General features: G+C 45.1%; 1 protein-coding gene across 1 annotated transcript in view; it reads right to left on the bottom strand.

The window, feature by feature from the left end:
- Positions 1-15,393, bottom strand: part of FKBP1B (FKBP prolyl isomerase 1B) — a gene marked incomplete at both ends in the record, with an annotated part of 44,328 nt that extends 28,935 nt beyond the window's left edge. The window contains 2 exons of the mRNA XM_079532847.1: positions 13,345-13,392; positions 15,357-15,393. Of these exons, the coding sequence (XP_079388973.1) occupies positions 13,345-13,392; positions 15,357-15,393 (85 nt within the window). The remainder of the gene's footprint in view (positions 1-13,344; positions 13,393-15,356) is intronic.
- Positions 15,394-24,644: the final 9,251 nt, after the last annotated feature.

Genomic DNA, 24,644 nt, shown 5'->3' with positions numbered 1-24,644 from the left:
GTCAAAATGTGATGTCCCCACAGCCATCTCTCTTCCAGGCTGAACAAGCCCAGCTCCTTCAGCCTGTAATGTAAAATTATATCTAACCGTGCAGTAAGCTAACTTTTTTTTTGTCAGAGTCTATTATAACCTCAATATTGAGGAAAAATAAGGGCTCCTGTGTATAATAAGAGCCCAGGCCAGCAGGAGGGTGCAGTGGAAAGGGGACATTCATTCATTCATTCATTCATTCATTCATTCATTCATTCATTCATTCATTCATTCACTCCTTGTGCTTCCAGACACCATCTAGTTTCTCTTGGCTCCTTGACATGACATCAAATCCAAAGAACACTTCACATCAGCCTGGCTTTTATCAGCTGACACCCTCTTGGTCTGTGTTGTACATCAGTTTCTCAAAGGAAAACAAGAGCTAAGATAACCATTGTCATGGTCTCCCCACTTTTTTCAACTCAGCTACTTGTCCATAAAATGTACAGAGGTGTCTGAGAACTAAAATAAACGTGGGAAGCACTGAAGACTGGTAGTTATCTTACTGCTTTATTAACGCAGTGGTATAACTATGTGCAATACTCCCTAATATAGCTGTCATCATTTAAATGCTTCGTGCTCTACACATGGGCGAGTCCTACAGGGATTGACTAAATAACAGGAAGATTACAGGTCTTATGACTCCATTGGTAGGATGGAGGAATTTTGCAGTCAGTCAATCTTTCTGCCCATATTCCTGCAGGGAAGAATCCTGTATTCTCAGGACTCAACATTTCATTGTATATTCAATTAAATGCATACTTCCAGCACAGCAAAGCATTTCTCAGTTCTCTGTTCCCTCTGACATCTGTATTTTCAGCTCTCTCGGGTCCCACCTTCTTTGTTTGATGCTGTTTTCCCAAACACTTTATATAAACTTGTTCATCTGAACAAGAGTTTTGAATGTGCCATGATAGCAAATCACAGAATCACAGAATGGGCTGTGTTGAAAAGGAGCACAATGCTCATCCAGTTCCAACCCCCTGCTGTGTGCAGGGTCACCAACCAGCAGACCAGGCTGCCCAGAGCCACATCCAGCCTGGCCTTGAATGCCTGCAGGGATGGGGCATCCACAGCCTCCTTGGGCAACCTGTTCCAGTGCCTCACCACCCTCTGGGGGAAAAACTTCCTCCCAAGATCCCTAACCCTCCCCTGTCTCAGTTTAAAACCATTCCCCCTTGTCCTATCATTATCCACCCTCAAAAACAGCCGTTCCCCCTCCTGGTTCTATGCTCCCATCAAGTACTGGAAGGCCACAATGAAGTCTCCCCAAAGCTTTCTCTTCTCCAAGCTAAACAAGCCCAGTTCCCTCACCCTTTCTTCACAGGAGAGGTGCTCTCCTTATGAAACCCCTTCAAAATGGCTCTGCAGTTTTATCCAGTCAATGTATGGCAAGTTTTAGTTTCTTTACTGGGGAAAAAAAAAAAAAAAGAATAATGTTAGCATCACATCCCCTATTATTCTGTACAGCAAGAAAGGGTTGAGCCCTTAATCTGTTTACAATGCTTATATAACCAGTGAAATAAGCATTGGTTAGAGAAAGACAGAGAATCTAATAAAAAACCACAGTACTTTGTGATTTTCTAACATTTATCTATAGTTTGTTCTCAAAAGTTAAGCAAGTTTTAGGTCTGGAGAAAAACAGTTCTTCCAGAGTCGATACAGCCTAGTGGAAAACATAACAGATAAGGACTTGAAATAAATTTCTGTCCCCTGTTATCAAAGGCTTGGTGTGTTCCCCGGATAAATCATTTCCCTCCTGAATTTTCCTGTCTTTTACAGAGGAGTTAACAATACTTTTCCCTTTCCAAAGCGATTTATGAGTGAATGGTATAGAATTTTGATCAGATTCAACTTTAAAAATTGTCCACAGGGGTTTAATAACGGCAGTTCTTTATGATGGTATCAAGCATGAATTTGCATTTGACTTGGAAGTGTCTAACACTCCTGCGTTCCCAGCTAGGAATCTGAATCAGTGTTGAAAAGGAGGTAAGCTGCATAAAAGGCTTCACATGGAATAAGTCTTACCAGCAAAAGTAAGTATAATTTTTGAACAAAGCATTTCCAATCTGATTCACTGCCCTTACAACATCTCTTCTTGCAGTTACAGCCTCAGAAGTCCTCAAGGTTTGGATACAAGGCCATGACTTCTGAGTGGAAGCCAGGAAAAGGCAGGACACTGCAAAAGGGGCTCAGCCCCAGCGAGATGATAGCTCTCAGCTGTGCTGCGCAGAAGCGCTGCTGAGTGACTTAAGGAACAGAGCAGGAGCTGTGAAGCTGCCCTTGCTGTTTATTTGGCTGAAGACAAGGTGCAAATGACAGCAGAAGAAAATGGAAAGCAAAGCAGAAGCAGAAAGCTATCTGATGGGGCTGGCTGGGCACTCAGAAATTCCCCTGGCAGGGTGGGACAGATGCAGTCAGTGCTGTTGTAGAGTTGTTGCCAGCTGGCCACAGTTGGGCACTGAGGGGCTGGGAGAGCAAGTCACAGGGCAGTGTGACAGAGGAGCATCTCCTGTCCTTGTCAGTGGAGAGACACTGCCAGACTGGGACCTCAAGCTGAAGCCAAGGTCAGGCTGTCAAGCCCTGTGGAAAAGCCTGCTCTTCTCCATCCATAACATGGAATAGGAAGACTCCCAAGGGTTAAAGTCTTTGTGATCACTGTTCTACTCTCTTCCATTAAAAGGGAGAACAGTTTCATACTGCAAAAACACTGCATGTAATTCTGCTTTTACTCTGTAATTAAAGCATGATTGCATAGCAGACAGTTACCATACCTGCAAACGCCATGGATTGATGCTTGTAACATGGTGCATGACTGTAGGAACCTGACCATCATGCAGTATAACTTTCAAGCAAGAAAGACAGAGAAGGGTTACAGTAGGGTCAGACAGAATAACCCCTTATTAAGAAAAAATATCCTTATCCTACAGTGAAAATAGGAAGAACCCATTGCAACATGTTTAGTTGTGATCTGAATTGGAGTCTGAGCTGTAAAATTCAGCTCCACAGCTTTAAATTCTGCCACATTCTTCTGTTAATATCCAACACTTCAGCTCAAACCAATATAGACTTGGCAGTTAGCCTATGAATTTCAGTCTCAGATCGTCAACCTTCAAAATAAAACTTGTGGGAAAAGCTTTTTCAACCAAAATTACAGCTTTTGCAGCAACAGCAACAAAAAATCTCTCCAATTCTTCAGGCTGAAAATTATGCATCCCAGTCTGGAAACGGCAGTACATCATGGTGATGCTTCAGGAACGTCTCAGGAACTGTGTGACTCACCTTCTGTCTTCTTTCACGTGTCCCAGATATTGCTAAATTTCACCTCCCAAAGTGCCAAACCTTCCCCTTCTACTGGAAATCCTGCCTGTAGCATGAGGAGAAACTTATTCATGGAGAAGAATGAAAATCTAAATTACTGTAACTACAATCCCTATGTAGCAGTACAGCCTATTTTCTGAATGATCACCTTTGTTATTGTTTTGTGAGTTTCCTAAAGTTAAAAAAGAAAGCCAGAGGGTGGTGAGGCACTGGGACAGGTTGCCCAAGGAGGCTGTGGATGCCCCATCCCTGCAGGCATTCAAGGCCAGGCTGGATGTGGCTCTGGGCAGCCTGGGCTGCTGGTTGGCGACCCTGCGCATAGCAGGGGGTTGGAACTGGATGAGCACTGTGGTCCTTTTCAACCCAGGCCATTCTATGATTCTATGATTAATGTAGCAGAAATAGCATTATCACTTTGGTCATTTAAAAGCAGACAACCAATGTGTCCCTAAAACACTGCATACAGCAGCCACAGGATCGGAATAAAGCATTAGGTTAGTCTCTCTCCAAGAAGAATTCACCCTTTCCAAAACAAAATTCTTCAATTAGAAGAATTCTTCATGTAGAAGAGGTCAATCTTGGTAAATCAATGTAGCCACATTAGCTAAGGGATTTAGAGCAGCAAGACATTGGCGAGAACCAGAAACTACACAGTTTCTGTGTCCAGACCTTTCAGGAAAGGTCTGGAGGAAACCAGACTTGGCATACCATGCACAGGAACAGAGGGAGAGTTACAAGTCAGCGCTGCAACACTGAGTTTCAGGAGCCCTGGGATGTCGGATAGGAGCTGGAGGACTCCACTGACTGCCCGGACCTATTGCTGCCCCACTGACAAGGACCCACCGTTGTGGCCATGTCATCTGCACTGGAGGGAGTACAAACTTCTGCAGCCAGCAGGCTCATGAAAAAAATTAAGTAAGATTTACAGTGCCCTGGAGTAAGCGAACCTAAACAATATATCTCCATTGTGAGATGCTGCTTTCAATACTGAGCCTGCTTGGCAGGGCCCTGGCGTTGGTTCAGTGAGGCTCAGCAGAACTCATGCCAACACCCAATCGCTGCTTCCTGCAGTGGCGTGGGGCTCCTCTGTGGCCTCCTGATCCATCGCACCCCACGAGCTCCTGGGCAGTGATCCTCCATCAGACTGCAGCCTGTAGAGCTCAGATCATCAGCAACCTGCAGATGGCTTTGGCCATGCGGCAGCCCAGTGGGTGCCACCCAAAGTGTAGGTGCTGTTTGCTCCCCACAGAGTGATGACACTGCATGTTGTCTAATTAAAATTACCACCCCTTCCATAAGCCCTGCCTGGCTGAGCTGTCTGGCTTAGGAACCTGATTAAGCTCTTTATCTAATTGAGACAGAGAGAGGCACGTCCAAAGGCTAAATATTTAGGTAGCATAAGGTAACTAAGCTCTCAATTTAGACTTCTTAATTAGGTAAATACGGTGATGTCAGGTCTATTTTGTCAATAAAGGGAGACAAGCCTATCAATGTTGCCAGCTGATAGAGTTTCTCATTTAATTACGCTGTAACCATTTGTCCATTTACAGGAACCAACTATTTAGTCCACTATCCAACAATTTTTTGAGGAATTCTTTGTTTTCTAATAGATTGTGCAAAATAATTTCAATCTCAGCCTTGTGAGGATCTGGAATTCTAATTATCAAGAGCTGATGCAAACTTTTCAGGCCCTGGTCATTGGACATATACATGAGCTGTAAGGCAGCACTGTACACTGGGATCACTGAAAATAAGCACGAACCATTGAAACATTCAGGTTGGAAAAGACTTCTACGACCATCCAGTCCAACCCCAACCCACCCCACCATACCACTAACCATGTCCATCAGTGCCACATCTCCACAGTCCCTGAACACCTCCAGGCACTGTGACCCCACCACCTCCCCGAGCAGCCTGTTCCAATGCCTGACCAAACGGTGCAGTCCTGCTGTTTCCACTGAATTAGGCATTGCATTTTCCCATTTTCAGAAAGAACCATGAACAGCACAAGCTGTGTCAACCAGCACCAACTGCATTAACTGTATGCATTTACTCATTTCCCCTCCCAAGATTTCCTACATCTCTGCGTCATCTTCACATGAAGAGGATGGGGCAAAAATATTTTGTTTGAAAATAGCAATTAATTTTTTTTAAAGACAGAACTGTTTAGAACTGCTGTGAGTTTAAGAACTTGATGCTCTGCAGTACTAGTTTTGTTACACTATGTAATCTGATTTGCTAGCAATTTCATTTCTGTGCACAGTAGGAACAGAGCATATTACAGTGCGTCCATGAAGAGAAATCCTATAGAGTTTGGTGTGTGCTCCAATACAGAAGCCAGCAGTCTCAAAGTTATTCAGCTTCTCTCATAGTGATAGAAGAGTGCCTGTCAGGGAGGAAAGCACCTGTGCAGGGTCTCTTGAACAAGTCTCTTTACAATCTGTACTCTGCAGGAAACTCATCCTGTCCTCTTGGGATCAAGTGCACCCCCAGCAGTTTGCTGATGACACCAAGCTGAGTGGTGCAGCTGACACAACAGAAGAAAGGGGTGCCATCCAGAGGGACCTGGACAGGCTCGAAAAGTGAGCCTATGTGAATCTAATGAGGTTTAACAAGGCCAAGTGCAAGGCGTTGAAAACTTCAGTTGAGGCAATCCCAGATATGAGCACAGGCTGGGAGAAGAACCCCTTGAGAGCGGTCCTGTGGAGAAGGATTTGGGGGGTCCTTGTGCACAAAAAGCTGGACAAGAGCCAGCTATGTGCGCCTGCAGCCTGGAAGGCCAACAGAACCCTGGGCTGGAACAACAGAGGGGTGGCAGAGGGGCAGGGAGGTGATTGCCCCCCTCTATTATGTCTTTGAGAGGCCCCATCTGGAATACTGCGTTCAGGTCTGGGGCCCCCACAAAACAAGGATGCAAAGCTGTTGGATTTGGCCCAGAGGAGGGCCACTAAGATGAATAAATGGCTGGGGCACCTGTGCTTTGAAGAAAGGTTGAGGAAGTTGGGCTTGTTTAGCTTGGAGAAGAGATGGCTCCAGGGAGAACTCATCGCAGCCTTCCAGAACTTGAGAGGAACTTGTAAACAAGAGGGACTTTTCACATGGTCTCATAGTGATAGGGCAAGGGGGAATGGTTTTAAGCCATAAAAGGGGAGATTTAGATCGGATGTTAGGAAAAAAAATCTTACTCAGAGGGCAGTGAGGCCCTGGCACTGCTGCCCAAAGAAGCTGTGGATGCCCCATCCCTGGAGGTGCTCAGGGCCAGGCTGAGCAGCCTGAGCTGGTGGAGAACAACCAACCTAAGGCAGGAATGTTGGAGCACAATGATCTTTAAGGTCCCTTCCAACCCACGCCATCCTATGATTCTATGAAAATATAGCTGTGCTGCTGAGGTTGCCTGCAAGAATGCAGTGGATAATTCCAAGCTGTTTATGAACCCATATTAAATAGCATCCAATAGTGCAAGGAATTTCCTCGAAACCAATGGGCACAGTACATGTTCAGAGCAGAGGAGGGACCAGGAAGCATGAGGCTATGGTTACTGTGCCAATCCTTTTCCGCCATGCAACAATCCGATATGATCAATTTAAACCCACCAGTTTAACTGCTGAAGCTACCAAATTCTTCTCACAAACGGTGGAATCTTTTTTTTTTTTTTTTCCCCCTCCTCCATCAAACCATTTTTTCACATCAATATTCTCTTCTTATAGACAACCTCACAGCACTCGCAAGCATGAATTTCAAGACCATACTGGGAGGCAGGGCCCTTTCCCTGTCAAATTGCAAAACTGAAGGTGCAAGTAATACGTCTGGGAGCAGCCACAAGGCTGGCAGCAAAATGCTTCAGAGAAATCTGCCCTCCTCCAACTCCTGCTTCAGGACACCAATCGCCTGAATGTGCTACTGAAGTATTTCCAAAGGTAACCAATCTGCAATAAATAAGCAAAGATGAACATTTTACTCCTTTTATCAATAGCTTTAAGACTTGCAAATCATGTCTGCGGGACATCAAAAGAACGTGTTCTTTCCTGAAGAGTCAAACCTACTTCTTGCAGTTATGATTCACTGAAGAAAAAAAAGCAACATGTTTTTAAGTGCTCAGCTGTCACAAAGATCTTTAAAGACGTGAAAGGCTTTCATCTTTTAAACCAGGGCAATTTGGAGAGATTGCTTCAAGTCAAAAAATTCCAGGCACTGGCAGGCCCCAAAGGATGGACAGACATCTCACTCTCCTGGAAGAATGCATCTTGTGAACGTGCTCGATAAAACAATTACGTTCTTTCTAGGTAAGCAAGATTTAGCTGGCTCTAATTCAAGACTCAATTATAATGTCTGTTAAAATACAGTTCTTCTTCATGATAGCTCTAATTGCTATCTTTGTTGTTCACTATTCTCTTCCAAAATCACCAAGCCAGTTTTTCTGGAGACACATAATTTTGATTGAATTTCTTCTGTCATTTCCTCACAGATCTCTCTGGGTCTCATGGAAGTTGCAGGGATTTTTCAGAACATGGGACCATGCACAGCCCTGTGCTCACCTGGCACAAAGCACTCCCACACTAAGCTGGTGTACACCAGCCATACAGATACTTAGGTTCATAGACAAGTATATGACACTCTGCGGTGTTATTCTGGATTTACATCAGTCTCTTTGAGAGCATTTTGGCAAATGTCTGGCTATTACTGCATGCGCTTTACACTGGGTTGATTTCGATCCAGGAAATATAGGCAGATCTTTTTTCTTTTTGGCAAGTGTTATTGCAAAGGAATTGCATTATGTTTGTATCGAGTTAAATGAAGATGCATTTCACACCACAGTAAATCAGGCATGTTCTATAAATCTATGTAGTCTGCTTTTGTTATTAAAAAAGGTATTAAAAAGAAAAGGCTTTCTACTACACGGATGCAAGCATAACACAGCATCGCAGCACTGGCAAAGCTGAAGAAACAAAAATAAATAACACAAAGCAATTTGGTAACACATGGAAAAAAGAAGATGATCCGAGTCTGTCCCCAGATGGTTAGGAAAAGAACAAGTCATCTTTTGTTCTGCTTCCTAAGACAGAATCCATCTGTACAGCATATCTGAAATAAACGAAGTAGTATTCTAACACTCGAATAGAGAATAACATAAATCAATTTCTTAGTATTTATGTAATTTTGTGGTCATTGCCTGGACCTAAGAAGTCCAAGGAAAACCTTCTTTCATAGAAGTTTGGTTTAATAATTAAGGATTTAATATGCCTTGATGGTCTTACTCCACGAAATCTGTTGCAGCACACTACAGATGCTGAACATCCAGTTTCTTCTTTAAGAGGGTAATTGTATTACCACAGAGGTACATGTGGGCTAGGAGGACAATGACAAGGTCATGAATTCACCTTTACTACAGACTACCAGAGAATGGCAGCTCAGGAAGGAGAACAGCTGTTTATGAGGGTGGATAGTGACAGGACAAGGGGGAATGTTTTCAAACTGAGACAAGGGAGGTTTAGGTTAGATATTAGAAGGAAGTTTTTCCCCCAGAGGGTGGTGAAGCACTGGAACAGGTTGCCCAAGGAGGCTGTGGATGCCCCATCCCTGCAGGCATTCAAGGCCAGGCTGGATGTGGCTCTGGGCAGCCTGGTCTGCTGGTTGGTGACCCTGCACACAGCAGGGGGTTGGAACTGGATGAGCACTGTGGTCCTTTGCAACCCAGGCCATTCTATGATTCTATGAATAATGATAGAAAAGTTGCAGGTGAGGAGCTACGCACACAAATCTTATTTGAGGGGACACCACCAAGAACAGGAGGGCCAGAAATCACCTTCCCAGGATGAAGGTTTGACCACATAGTCAGAGCACTCAGCAGCTCAGCAAAGATTCTGTCACTTTCAGGGCTGTTTCTCAGCAAAAGCCACAGGCTGCATCATCTTCACCAATCTTTGAAAATTCAGCACTGCTGATTCCTACTCCCAGAGTCAACGAATTTAAAAATAACAGGAAAGAAAACTACAGCAAATGGCTCGGCTCTGTTGATACACTCCAGGACTAATGATACTGTAATTTGTTTACTGGCAGTGCTATCACTGCTGCAACATAACCCGAAGACCCAATCAAGATTAGGAGGCCATTACATTAGGCACGGGGATGGAGGCAGCCCATACCCCAAATTGCTGGCAATCTATCTGCACAAGGCAGACAAAGTACGGCCATCACTTTGCAGACAGAAAACAGAAGGAGTGAGCAGACTGCCAAAAGCTTTCAGAAGCTTGCTCAAGGAAATCTATGACAAAAGCATGACATAAACCATCGCTGCTGGAAGTGCATTTCGGTGCCAACTCACTGCCATATCCACTAATCTCATTACTTTGCTGTGTCAGGTTGCTTTTCAGACAACATTGATGCTGGATGATCAGAAAAAGTGGTTCTGTTAATTATATTTCTTAACAAAGATATGGGGATCTGATCATATTCTGGTCACGGAAAAAGATCAGGACCAGGTTCCATATGCTCTCTCAGTCTTCCTATCTAATAATCTATTTGTGTTCTTAACTAAGGCTGTGCCAAGCTGAAAAATTAGCTGGTGATTTACAGTACCAAGTTAGGCTGTAAGGCGCCTTATGGAAGGGCAATTAGGTACTCCTGAAGGGTAATCCAAAAATCCTGCTCTAATTGAACACAGCCAGGAGTTACTCCTAGGGGAGGAAGAAAAAAAAAATATTTGCTTAAATATTAGAAGAGATGTTCCCTAATCTCTTCCCTAATGAAGTCGCACCTTACCTCCTGCTGCCACTGGAACTTAGTCTTGTTCATTGAGGCATCAGAATGTATTTGTGAGTCAGAGCACAATGCCTGCTTCTGGGGTTATGCATCTAATTGGAAAAGGAGAGAAAGAGGCAAAGCTGCTGCATGTAACAGCCTGATAGCTGAAGCACTGGCAGAAGTGTAAAAACTCATAGTTCTCCCTCATCTGGAGGAGATTCCAGTTCTCACTTCCTCCTCCTTAGGCTGTCAGACTAGAAACTCCCTTGGTGAATCTCTACCTTGAAGGTGCACGAATCAAACAATACAGAAGGTGACCAGCCAGGACTCTGAAGCTCTGCCAAATATGGAGGATAGCAGACTGTGGTCCTCTCTGGACATTTGCTGCAAAGCACTGGGATGCTCAGCCTCTCACCTGCTGCAGATGGACTGTCATGAAAACTCACACAGACAGCTTGCTCCTAAAACCCTTTATCCCAGATGTGTTTTGGAATCAACCCACAGGCCTTTCACTCTTGCAGCAGTAGTCTGCTCCTGCCCACGCTCTCTCTGCCAACACTCCTCATCCCATGGGAAACGGGCATCTATGGGACTTGAGGGAAGGCAAGATGAGGAAGTAAGGCAAAATAGATCCCACAGCCCACTTTCTTATTCGACTCTCATAGAATCACAGAACGGTTTGGGTTGGAAGGGACCTTTAAGACCATCTCCTTCCAAGCCCCTGCTGTAGGCAGGGTCACCTCCGTCTAGACCAATTTGCTCACAGCCCCATCCAGCCTGGCCTGGAATGCTTCCAGGAAGGGAGCATTTCTCATTGGAAATTCATAACTTAAGCCCCCTCTTGGTCTCCTCCTCCTTGCTGGGAATTCTCAAAGCATGAATAACTAGCAAACAGACAATGTTCTTTCTTAAGTCTGCTCAAAATAAAATAACCTTTCAGGAAAGCAAGGAACCAACTGCAAGCCAAGGAGCTGCATCACTGTAATATATGCACTGGTATGGGAATGGTGAGGGGCAAAGCAAGAAGATATGTGACCAACCAAGTTGTCAAAATGATGCACCACTGTGTGGGAAAATCAAGGGCTAAAAGAAGTACAAAACGAATCCTATGGAATGCAATACAACTCCTCCAGCTCTCTCACAAGTGCCTGAACCAGTCTGTCACCCTCTTGCCCATGGTTCCTGTGCCCCTTTGCTGCTGTATGTTCTGGATATCTCTCCAGAACTTTGCTCTGGAACTTTGCTACCTGCCTGGTAAAAAAACAGAACTGCTACGAGTGTGCTGAGGATAAACATGAAGTACAGGGCGCCTAATGAGATCACACAAATAAGACAGATCATTTCAAGATGAATCCCAGACATACCTGGACAACTGTACAAAGTCACGTCGCATTCAGATAAAGTCATTTTAATTAAAACTTGACATTTATATTTCATATTTTCCCACATGGAATCAGAGAATCATGAAGGTTAGAAAAGACCTCTAAGATCACCAAGTCCAACCCCAACCCACCCCCCCATGCCCAGTGCCCACGTCCCTCAGTGCCACATCCCCACAGTTCTGGAACACCTCCAGGTTTGGTGACCCCACCACCTCCTGTGCAGCTGTGCCACTGCATCACCGCTCTTCATGAGAACAAATTTTTCCTAACATCCAACATGAACCTCCCCTGGCACAACTTCAGGCCATCGTCTCTCATCCTATCTCTAGTTACATCCAAGAAGAGGCCTAATATTTTGCAGTCCATTGGAAGGAAGCACCTTATACATGATTTACGGGTTTCCTTTAAAGATACTGCTACCAAAGACAGCTTAAACAGCATTACAGCATTGAAAGAGAGACTGTGAGTTTCATCTGACATTGTTCTAATCTGGGAGTTAGAGAGCACAGCACCAAGAGCAACATACATGGAGGAAGCACAGTTTAGGCTGGGGATTGATTTAATGAGTTTTCATAAAGTCTTCTGTATCAAAAGCCAGCTTCTGAAAGCCTCAACTAAAACATCTGTCTAACGCCATGAGCAGCACCTTCTCTTCCCACATTCATTGCTTGCACTCCCTCTGAAGTTACCCAGCAGAACTGCACTCTGTGGCTGTCAGAGACCATTGCCACCACCTCTACGCACTGCCACCTCTGCATTCTTTGCCTCTTTCACCTCTGACATTCACATGTCTAAATCCAACTGGAGGTGGGAGGTGACAATTTTGTTTCAGGAAAACTTCTGAATTTGGGGCTGGAACAGAAACGTATCTTTCAGCACCTTCACAAAAATAGTTTCAAAACACCTATTCTCAGATCCAAAGTGCAGGGAAATGTCTGCAAGAGCTGAGACTGGCATGGGAGATCTATGTGTTCAACTTCCCCACTATTCTAATTCACATTAGAAACCCTACATAAAATTACTCTGAATATATAAGTGTATACAAGAGCAAACCCTGACTCCTCATATCCTCAGCTGGTGTGTTAACTGTGCTCACTCTGAGGAGAGAGATTATTGAAACTGTTAAAAAGCGTCTCAGAAATATAAACGTGTATATTTATATATATAAATATACATAACTTCATTAATTGTATCTAGTGAAAATAGCGATGTTTTGCATTCCAAGGAAAACACCTCATGAAATGGCAGCTCTTGATGTGAACACCACAACTCAGGGCTCAGGCTGCAGAAGTCTTTTTTGGACAATTTACATAACTAAAAACAAAAGACAACACTGTAAACTGATTTAAAGGACATTTTTCCTCTGTGCAAAGGTGCAGCATAAGCAGCTCCATCAGCTAACTCACCGCTTAAGATTCACACGTGCCCATAAAGCAGGTGTTAACCAGCCCTTGAATTGATCTCTTCAGGCTGCAATGAGTTCCACTGCCAATACACAGGTTCTTTTAAGATATAAACAATCGTTAATTGTCTGTATCAAGACCAGAGACTGGAAAAAATACAAACCTGGCATTTGCACTGCTTCATGCTCGATTTCATTTGCTGGTGGAATGATTTAAAGAATCGGGTCTGCAGATTCATCTGTCAACTTGTCCCCACTAAACACCACTCCTGACAAATTCACTAGCACACTATCTAGATATTGCAGCCTGAACTACAAGTCAAACCTTCAGGAAATCCATCACAACACAATTAAATTGATTATGAATGGCAGCACAAAGCAAAGAATCCAACAGCCACGACTGAACTGATCCAACGCTCCTGGGCATAATTCAGCTGGCACGGACACAAAAACCAGAACATGCCTTACCTGTGTAGTGCACCACACATGTCTGCCCCTTCTTTGGGAACGTCCGTCCTGTTAAAGCGATAACAGGTTATTGTACATTTTGTCTTTGATCCCTGTAATTACACAGGTGTGTATTTCAAGAAGAAAATGCCGGAGTGAGATTTGTGTCTTATCAAACCACTGATACAAGGGGCAGGAACTGGTAGGGTACGGGCAAGAACGTTCCAGCTTGGCTAAGCTGTTAGACCAAATCTTGTTTTACTCACACTAAGTTAACTTTCCCTGTATCTGTGTGTGCATAGTATGCATTTACATTCCCAACATGCAAAAAGACTGCCAAAACTTCGTGGATTGCAACTTGAAAATTCTCAGAATGTCTTTGTCATTATTTTTTCAAATAAAGCCTTAGTTTGACATTGTAAAAAAAAATAAAAAAAATCCATCTGTATTCCCTGGGCAGCCTATTGCAGTGCTTAACAGCCCTTTCTGTAAAGAAGTGCTTCCTGATATCCAACCTAAACTGACCCTGGCACAACTTGAGGCCATTTCCCCTCATCCTGTCACCAGTGAGAAGAGACCAGCCCTGCTCTGCTGTAAGCACCTTTCAGATATTGGAAGAGAGCAATCAGGTCTCCCCTCAGCCTCCTTTTCCCCAGACTGAACAGCCCCAGCTCCTTCAGTCGCTAATGTTAATGTTGTAGTATTGAGCTATGGTAGAGCAGGGAGATGCTGAATCCTTATGTGAGCCTGGCAGCTCCCCCTAAAACATTCATCCCAAAAGGAAAAGAAGGTTTACCTGATTTCCTTAATGAAAAATGGAATTACTGTTTTCATGTTACCTGCTCCAAGTACTGCAGGCTGGGGGAAGAACTGCTGGGCTCACAAAGGTACTGGCTGCACACTGGCTCAGCTAACCTTAATCTCAAAAGCAGTGCTGGCCAGGGGAAGGCCAGCAAGGGGACTCAAGAACTTAGGAAGTATAAATGAGACAAATGATTAATGAACAGCATTGTCATAAAGCTAGAAAAATAGGGATTCAGATAGAAACTAAGGCTTGTTCGCCTCTTACTTGGTCCTTTGGCCTCCTTAGTCTGTCTTAACATGAGAGCAAGTTATGCAAAATATTGTGTACATCAGCTAACAACACAAGCTGTGCATTCAGGACTCGTGTGCCCAAACCACTAAGCAAGCAGAAGGGGAACAGGCCAACGCAGAGAGCCGTATCACGCAGTGGAGAAGATGGTGCTCCTGAGCATCATCGAACACCCTGAGCAGCAGCCTGCATGCATCTGCAGCCCCTCCAGCTGCAGTGCAACAGACAACCGAGAGAAATGATCAATATCTCCTTATTTGGGATAGCAGCCGGCTTCCAAAGATGTAAGAGCTCACACGTAGTACTGCACTCGGAGCCCCACGGTGCCCACACGGCGTTCAGATCCCACACCTGTGCACCCATCCAGAGATAAGAGCGCGGAATGAGAGGGCAGTTGAAAGGCACACATGGAGGAAGCAGAGAGAACGGGCCGAGAAAGTTACACCGGGACGGACTTCAGCGAATTGCGTCGAGCCGAGGGTGAATGTGGGCTTGAGACGGATGGGGATGGTGGCACCTTAGGGGCTGCGGTCTCGTAGAAATAACAAAAAGCAGAGCTAGGAAACGACAGAGCAGCCTGAGCGCGGCTCTGCAAGGGCGATGCCGCTCCCAGCCGGGTACCGGCTCCGGAGAAGGGATGGATGCTGCCCCAAATGGCCGCCCGCCCCCGGGAGAGCCAGCAGAGCGCCGGGCAAAGTTTGAGGGGGGGCGGTGCCGGCCTCACGAGCCCCAGTTACCGCCAGCGCTGGGCGTCGTGCAGCTGTCGGCGGATGCCAGAAGAAAATCCCCTCGCCGCCTCCCCCCCCCCGCAACCCGGCGCTCCGGGCACGGCTGCCTCCCGGTGCCGGAGCTCCGCCCGACGGGAGCTCCCCACAGCCGGGCACCGCCGCCCCCCGCCCCGCAGGTCTGCCCTCCGCCCGTTCCCCGTTGCGGCACGTACCGTCTCCCGGAGAGATGGTCTCGATCTCCACCCCCATCTCGGCGCTGAGCTCCGCTCGGCAGCCCTGAGCACGGCTCGGTTCGGCGCGGCCGGACCCCCAGTGCAGGCATGCCCCTCCGCGGCCGGCTGACTGGGGCCTCCCCTGCTGCCCGTCAGCCGCCCGCAGCCAATGCAGGGCAGGGGCGGGGAGGCCGGGGAGGGGAGGGGAGGGGGGCCGCCCGCCCCCACCCGCAGATCCTCGGGGGCGCGGGGCTGCTGTGCAGTGCGGTGCGGTGCAATGCTCCGCTGTGCTGTGCTGTGCTCTGCTATGCTGTGCTGTGCTCTGCTGTGCTGTGCTGTTCAGCGCGGGGAGGGCAGCGGCACCCCCGCCCTCAGGCACCGCCCTCAGCTTTAAAGAAGAAAATGTGTGTGTGTGTATTCCGTAGGTGCTCCCATGATGTGAGATCGCAAGTACGTTTGCCTGTGCAAGAGGCTGCAGCTGCTTCTGCAGATTGGAGAATGGTAGAATCATCAAGGTTGGACGGACCACCAAGGTCATCTAGTCCAACCATCATCCTGGGCCTGGGGCTGCCTGTGCTGCCACATCTCCGTTGTTCTTGAACACCTCTAGGGACAGTGATCCACGACCTCCCTGAGCAGCCCACTCCAATATCTCACCAATTTGAGAATAAATGTTTCCTTATATCTAAACTGAACCTCCCCCGGCGCAACTTGAGGCCATCACCTCTCATCCTATTGCTGTTACCCAGGAGCAGGGGCCAATCCCCACCTCACCACAACCTCCTCTAAGGAGTTTCAGAGAGCAGTGAAGTCTCTCCTGAGCCTCCTCTGCTCCAGACTGAACAATCCCAGTTCCCTCAGCTGCTCCCCATAAGACTTGTGCTCCAGATCCCTCACAGCTTTGTTAGATGTACTTGAGGTAAATGGAAAACACTATTTCCTAGTAAACTATTGTGTATGTGAACCTTGCAGTTCCCACGCACTCAAAATAAATAGTTCTGTTTGCAGTCCTGTCTGCTTTGAGTAAACAAAGGCCAGGTTGGATGGGGCCCTGGGCATCCTGCACTGGCGGATGGCAGCCAGCCCATGGCAAAGCACTGGAACTCAATGGGCTTTAAGGTTCCTTCCAACGTCTGTCATTCTATGATTCTAAATATATGTTTTAAAATATTCGTTATCACAGATATTGAACAACAGACAGTGTTGTTGTTTCTCACCTTATTGTACTCACCAGTGATACTGAGGTCCTCAAAGATACTGTATTAACAACTGCACAGCAGATGAAGACCTCTGAAGAGAAAGCTGAAGCAAGGAATGTCCCATATCTTCAGCAAGAAATGTTCATATCTCTGAAATACAAGGGGAAATGGTTTAGGATTGGCAGAGGATTGGAGGAGAGGTAAAATAAACAACAGGGCCGAAAGGGAAAGTCTTTGAATGACCAAGAGAATGACTAAAACCAAGTTGGAGAAGTAGGAGATTAATGTTTTAAAGAACACTCTTTCAAAGCTACTGCATGACGCCCACCTCGTCCTCTGTTGGGAGCTCTGTGCCTCAAGTATAAAGTCCACTGGTTTCAGCTTTCGAGGCTCTGCAGAGCTCACCTTCTGTAGAGTTCGCATTCTCACGATGCATCTTTCTATCCTGGCAACAAAAACGTCAACCTGGAAAAGCCTAGAAAAGCTCCTTCCCAGATATGATGATGGAACCATGTGACTCCAACTTCTAGCCTTCCTCAGTGGTCACAAAGTGGTCACAGTCATTGTGAGGTTTTTTTCAGAAACCCCAAATCTCAGAGTTTAACAGCAGAATATTTCATTTTCTTTATCTTAAACCCCTGCAGCTTGTCTGTTAGAAACTGCATTTCAACTTCTAGGAAAACAATCAGTTTTCAGAATTTCAGAGTGTTTTACTTTCACCCATCGTTTACTTCATCGTGTCTATATTGTAAAATCCCATTCTTCACTGTTTTTAAAATCTACAAAGGCTCTACAAATCATGGGTGATAGATTCCATATGCGCACTGAGGGTCAAAGCACTAAATTGCCCGTAAATGGAAAGCATAAATCCTGCAAGTATACAAATTCATAGATGTCACAAACAAAAGAAACAACAAACAGACAACAAACACCAGCATCCTTGGAGAAGATCTCACGGTGCTTTCATGGCAGTCATGGTCTTGTCTTGATCTTCAAAGGCCGAGGTGAAGTCACCCTGGCTATGCGCAGGGAAGAGCTGCAGCTCATCAGGATTCACACCACTAAAAGCTAGACACATTGGTTTCTAGAGCAATGAATTTGATGGTTTGTGCTTAGAAATGGAGGCAAATATTCCACAACTCAGGACCTAAGAGGGAGAAGAGATTAATGTAATTTACCACTTCCAAAAAATGTTGGGTTAAATGAATGTCTGGAACTGAACTCACTCTTTCCCAAGCTTCTGTCTCCCCAGTAAAACACCCTGACATGGTAGAGCCAGTTCAGAAAAGGGTCCCCAGCATGGATAGGGCTGGAGGATGTAGAGGGGATGAGGATCTGGGGTTGTTCTGCATAAGACAAAGCTAGGGAAGGACCTCCACTGCTGTCTGCAGTTCCCTCATAGGGGTGGAGGTACATAGCAGAAGGGTGAGAGGCAATGGACACAAGTCACAAGGGAAGTTCCAACACAAGGGAACTCTGCACAAGGTGAGTTACCATACAAAGCTTTGGGGAACCTGACCAAACCTTGGGAATAGCTGGTGCACCAAGCAGTTGCACCATATGGCCTCCCTTCCCTTCAACTGCTTTATGAGCCTGTAATATTTTCCCCATAGAATGAGGAAGAGAAGGAAGAAGAGCAATGGTAGTGAGGTGAACTGCACAGTGTTAATCTTAGGCTGAAGAAATGCAATTACAACTCACAGCTCTGGAACAGACTGAGTGCATCACTAAATCACTTTGGTTATGTTTGCAATGCATAATACTCCAAACTGGCTAATATGTCTACTGGGCAATGTACAATGGTATGTGTAAAAAGTAGCAGGCATTTCACATGCCATATAAATCTGAAACAGCAGCATCCATCCAGCTGATTAGCACTATGTAGATTGTTGCATGGATGTGCTTCACTGCCTGCCATTTGGAAGCCAGCTTGCTGAACTGAAGTTCTACTCCAAATTGCTCTGTGCCACAGTGTTCCCCCTATATAATGAGGATGATAATTCTGCCTCGTCTGTTTAGATTGCAAACAGTTGAAGAGCAGAGGTCCTCTTTTATAATAAATAAATGTAACGGCTTGGGGCCCAGAGACTAAACCCAGGGTCATGCGGTGTGCTCTCACAGATAAAACTTCTCATATTAACAATATCACATGCAGACAGCTCAGGGGGATTAACATTTCTCTTTCATCCAATCTCTCATAACAAAAATAAAAAGGGATAAAAAGAAATGTAAGTCTGTCTTTCACACTGAACAAAACAGAACTGGAATCCTATCTATAAACAGTACACCAATTATTCCAGCTCTGTCATTTCCTCGCCATGGAAGCGACAGAGGGATCACTCTGAGAATCTTTGTATTTACAATGCAATACATTTACTGCTATCTCCCAGTAAAACTCTTTTCTCTATAGTTTTGGTATTTATTCTGCATTGTGAGGAAATGTCACTGGCTAGACGTGTTGGAAACAGTTCAAACAACAGGAGAAAACCAAGCAGACCGCAAATATTAGCTACAAGCTCCTGATTAGTCTTCTGATGATTCTGGAAAATACAACTGAGGAAAAGAAATTAACTGGCATTCTCAGTCCTCCAGATACATGAATCAAGGGAGATGAATAATGGATTCAGAAAATTAAGGCTCTATTTGTTTTCCTTCATTCTGCATGTGAAATTATAACGCTGTTTAATGAGTTTCTAGAACCTCCAGACCAAAGTGATTGGAAGTTATAAAGAAAAGACCCGGAGGCAGAAAGGTAGATTCATCAGGTCTACCATAGACCTGTGTCCAAACAGCACAGATGGACAGCAGCAGGATGTTAGCACTCTTTAGTTATTATGCTTGTATTCGACAACACTCACTGACCTATTTGTCTGTATTGGTGGGGAGAAACAGGGGAGTCCTAGGAAGAACTAGCAGGAACTTTTCTAGGGAAGACCAAGCCAAAGGTGATTTGTTACAAGGGTTTCCAAATACAGCTGGGAGGCAGCTTTGTTCACATCCTTCTGAAAATGGGCTTTCATCATCCGTAAAGCAGAACACTTCTACCAGTGAAGGCAGCAGTGAAGCTGTTCACGTTACATTCCATCGGAAGCGTTATCTTCATACGCATGAAGCAGAATGAGATTCTGAGAGAGACCTGGTGATTCCCCTCGATTGATATTCTCAACCACTGCTTAACTGCTTGAAAAAATACTGGAATCCATTTGACTCAGAAGCAGCCAATTTTGATACACTTTATTAAATTTGCTTCCTAGTGCACTTCTCAAAGCAGATGTTGCCAAGAGTTTGACTTGGTCTGCAGTGTTAATGAACCAGTTTTGATACAGGGTTATATCAGAGTCCTACTGTCCTGGGTACTGTCCTACGGTATACAACCATAAATTGCTTTCCCAGTACACATTCTAAGTGGACTTTGCAAATTATCCATCTAGGACCAGTATATACCTTCTGTTTGCTTCATTGTGTGCAATGGAAAATATTAATAGATATTTCCTTAAGAATAAATAAATGTAATGCTTGTGAAAGAAGAAGACTGGCACTATTTGGAAGCTGAATGCCGACTTACAGATGGAAAGACCTATTAGATCATTCCTTCCCCCTCTTTGCCAAGACAGGAATGTTTTCTAAAGAACATTTCATACTCTTCTTCCTACTCTAATTTTAATAACATAAGTGCTGGAGTTTCTATCACTTTCCTTGAGATTCTATTCCACATAAACGTTGCTTAAGTTCAGAAATATTCATTTTTGAGAACACCTTGGAAAAACTTGTGGCTGCTTTGTACAGCAAGCACAAGAGGCTGGCATATACAGATAGTGGTGTGAGGCAGAGGGGCATTCAGCACTGGGCAAGGTGTGGGTAGGAAGCATGCAGCTCTAGAAAGAGCTGTCAGTGGGCTGATCATTGATAAGTTTGCTAGCTGTAACAGACATGCACGTAATGCCTACCTGGCATTCATCTGCCCATAACCACGTCCTATCTAAGTACATCAGCTGGACTGATAAAGCAAGAATCATTTGTCTGTTTTAGGTACCTTAGAGTGGAATGAATCATGCCCTAAAAAGGTCGATTTCTCACTAATAATTTTTAAATGAGTCAGTAAGCAGAGGGTCAGACTTAGACAACCGTGCTGTTTATGCCAGTAGTTGTGTCAGAAAGGTGAGGCCCAGCTCATTTGCCCCATGGGAGCTTGGGTTCTTCCTGTAGGCAGCTATATGTACATACCTCAACTTCAGCATACCTCAACTTCAGCATATTGATCTGGGAGATGAATCCCATTCCCACACTTAAAAGTGAGCTGAATCTCATTCTCTGTGATTGTGTTTGCACAACTACCCTCTACGTGCCTTCCTTCCTAATTCCTCACCTATTTTGCTTTAGCATTGTGAAAGGCAGAAAAAAGTTGAGCCCGACAGTCTGGGTAGGAGCAAGAATGAAGTGTCCTTCCAGAATGCTCTGGTTCTCCTCCCCCAGCCCCATGGACCAAAAGCTTCACCTTGAGACACAAGAAGCTGTGACATCCATGCCTGGATTCTCCTTAGTTGAATATAGCCTGCATAGAAAAGCTCAAGGCTTTACTTTAAATAATAATTTACATAATGTTTTGAAATTAAGGAGGCTTACAGAATCACAGAATCACAGAATTGTAGGGGTTGGAAGGGAACTCCAGAGATCATCGAGTCCAACCCCCCTGCCAAAGCAGGTTCCCTACAGCAGGTCGCACAGGTCGGCATCCAGGCAGGTCTTGAACATCTCCAGAGAAGGAGACTCCACCACCTCCCTGGGCAGCCTGTTCCAGTGCTCCGTCACCTCACTGTAAAGAAGTTCTTGCGCATGTTTGTGCGGAACTTCCTATGCTGCAGTTTCCAGCCGTTTCCCCTTGTCCTGTCTCCACTCACCACTGAAAACAGTCTGGCCTCGCCATTCTGCCCCCCACACCTTAGATATTTATAGACCTGGATCAGGTCCCCTCTCAGTCTTCTTGTCTCCAGACTGAACAGACCCAGTTCACTCAGCCTTTCCTCATAGGAGAGATGCTCCAGGCCCTTCACCATCTTCGTGGCCCTCCGCTGGACTCTTTCCAAGAGATCCTTGTCTTTTTTGTAGTGGGGAGCCCAGAACTGGACGCAGTACTCCAGATGAGGCCTCACCAGGGCAGAGTAGAGGGGGAGGATCACCTCCTTTGACCTGCTGGACACGCTCTTTTTAATGCACCCCAGTAAGCCATTGGCCTTTTTGGCCACAAGGGCACACTGCTGGCTCATGGCCAACCTGTCGTCCACCAGGACACCCAGGTCCCTTTCCGCAGAGCTCCCCTCCAGCAGCTCATCCCCCAACCTGTACTGGTGCATGGAATTATTCCTCCCCAGATGCAAGACTCTACACTTGCTTTTGTTAAACCTCATCCAGTTTTTTTCTGCCCAGCTCTCCAGCCTATCCAGGTCTTGCTGAATGGCAACACAGCCTTCAGGCGTGTCAGCCAATCCTCCCAACTTCGTATCATCAGCAAACTTGCTGAGGGTGGCCATTATCCCCTCATCAAGGTCATTGATGAAGATGTTGAACAAGACCGGACCCAGCACAGACCCCTGAGGAACACCGCTGGTTACAGGCCTCCAACCGGACTCTGCACCACCAACAACGACCCTCTGTGCTCTGCCAGTCAGCCAGTTCTCAACCCACCTCACTGTCCACTCATCTATCCCACACTTCCTCAGCTTTGTTATAAGGATGTCGTGAGGGACAGTATCAAATGCCTTGCTGAAATCAAGGTAGACTACATCCACTGCTCTCCCCCTGTCCACCCAGACAGAGACAACATCATAGAAGGCTACCAGGTTGGTCAAGCACGACCTCCCCCTTGTGAACCCGTGCTGACTATTCCTGATAACCTCCTCTTCTTCCAGTTGTCTGGAGATGACATCCAGCACAAGCTGTTCCATCACCTTTCCAGGGACAGAGGTGAGGCTGACTGGCCTATAATTGCCTGGGTCTTCCTTCTTGCCTTTTTTGAAGACCGGGGTGACGTTGGCTATCTTCCAGTCTTCAGGCACCTCCCCCGTCCTCCAAGACTTCTCAAAGATGACAGAAAGGGGTTCAGCAACCACCTCTGCCAGCTCCCTCAGCACCCGTGGATGAATCCCATCGGGTCCCATGGATTTGTGAACATTGGTGTTGCCTAGGCGCTCCTGGACCACCTCTTCCCTGACAGAAGGGGGGTCTTCCATTCCCCAGATCCTCTCACTCACTTCCAGGGTCTCAGATTCCCGAGTGGGAGCTTTTTCACTGAAAACAGAAGCAAAGAAGGCATTCAGTATCTCCGCCTTCTCAGCATCCCCCGTTACCAGAACACCCCCGTCACTTAGCAGGGGAGCCACATTCTCCCTAGTCTTCCTTTTACTGTTAATGTACTTGAAAAAACCTTTTTTATTATCCTTTATCCCCTTTGCCAGATTTAATTCCAGGCGGAATTACGAACAGTTTGCTTGAACAAATTTATTTAAATAACAAAGAGCTCATTGGCTCTTTCCCACTTTACCTGACACATACCTTGCTAGCAAAAAAAGAGCAGCTGAAATCCTATTTGGAGAGCAGTAACAGCACCCAGGCATAGCTCTGTCAGAAGGATGCTGATTTACATCGTGTGATCAGTGGATCTGCTCTGATGGATTACGTATTTTGTATCTTTATTAACTGCACATCATTTTCACATTCTGTTCCAGTCAGCTTGTGACAGATAACTGTTTTTTAGAATCAGATCTCGAGGAAAAGAAATGTCAATGTGGAAAAATAAATACATTACTCAAGCTTCTTGAAAGTATTGAACTCAATGACACATCAACTTAAATTGGTGAAATCATGGTGGGTAGCTTTAAATAGAAATGTTTTTGAAGTAGAAATATCACAAAGCCTTAGATATTTTATACGTTTGAGTTAAATTACTATTAGAAAAATTATTACTGTTATGTTTTCATTACATATTGAGCTGGATCTGTCTTCCTTTGAAGTCACCAGGAATATTAACATCAATTTAATTAACTCGAAGCAAGATTTAGCCCAGAAGGAGTTGTTTTATCATGAATAAAGGAGAAAATGAAGTATGAAGTCTCAGCATTTCCAGCAAGGCACTGAACTCTGATCCACAGAGATACTTAAGATACCTATCTTGCCCTAGACTGGAAATAGGCAAGGAAGTATATTTAAGAGCCTGCATCTCATTAGCTCTGATTCATATTGAATACAAAAAGTATTCAGAGTTTCCCAGGAGAGAGAGGTGAATAATGGGTAAAGCAGTGTGAGAACACAGCACTATAAAATCACAATTGTAAAAACAGTATCACAACCTTTGCAACTATGAGGGCTGGTTTTGGTTTTCCAACACTCATTGTGAACTATGGGAACTTAACCCTGCTCTTCAACAGCTCTGTGCTGTTAACATAACTGTTAATGAACTCACCATCAGTGGACTGCGTTCAGTCTTAGACTTTGTGTGGTACTTCTAACAACTACTGATGTAGACGCAAAGGTGCCACCAGCTGGAACACCTTAGTTAAAGCAAAGCTAATCAGAGGCACAGTTACATGAATAGGATCAGAATCTAGCTCAGTATCAGCGTAGAGACTGTGACTGCTCAATGAACGACTCAGATTACTAATAAATTACTCTTCTTGCTGCTTTCTTGAGTCTCAAAGGAGAACTAAAGTATTGCCAGGGCAGCTTTCAATTGCCAGACTTTATTTCATGCATTATATAGATCTATGTGTGCCAAGGTGACACAGGAATATTATTAAAATGTTTCACCCATTTCCAGAGAAATAGATGGATGGAATGAAAGGAACGTCCCCCTTACCGGTTGTATCTGAAATGGGAATGTGTCAAACAAAATCTCTTTCCTCTTTCATTCGCTTTCTGTCTGCATCTGGAACTTGCTTCGATCCAGAGTACACTATTTCAGTTCTGTCCCCGTGCTAGAACTCCAGTTTTTTCCCTTTGTATATTTTACAAGTCTTCTGTTATTTAGAAAATTATTTAATGATGAACTCTGAAATGTCATCGTATCTCAAATTACTTTCCTTGTGTGTTGCATTTG

This window comes from Tetrao urogallus, assembly GCF_951394365.1.
Source record: "Tetrao urogallus genome assembly, chromosome: 2".
Lineage (NCBI taxonomy): Eukaryota > Metazoa > Chordata > Aves > Galliformes > Phasianidae > Tetrao > Tetrao urogallus.
The sequence above is the reverse complement of the archived record's forward strand: the minus strand, read 5'-3'. Positions and strand labels throughout refer to the sequence as shown.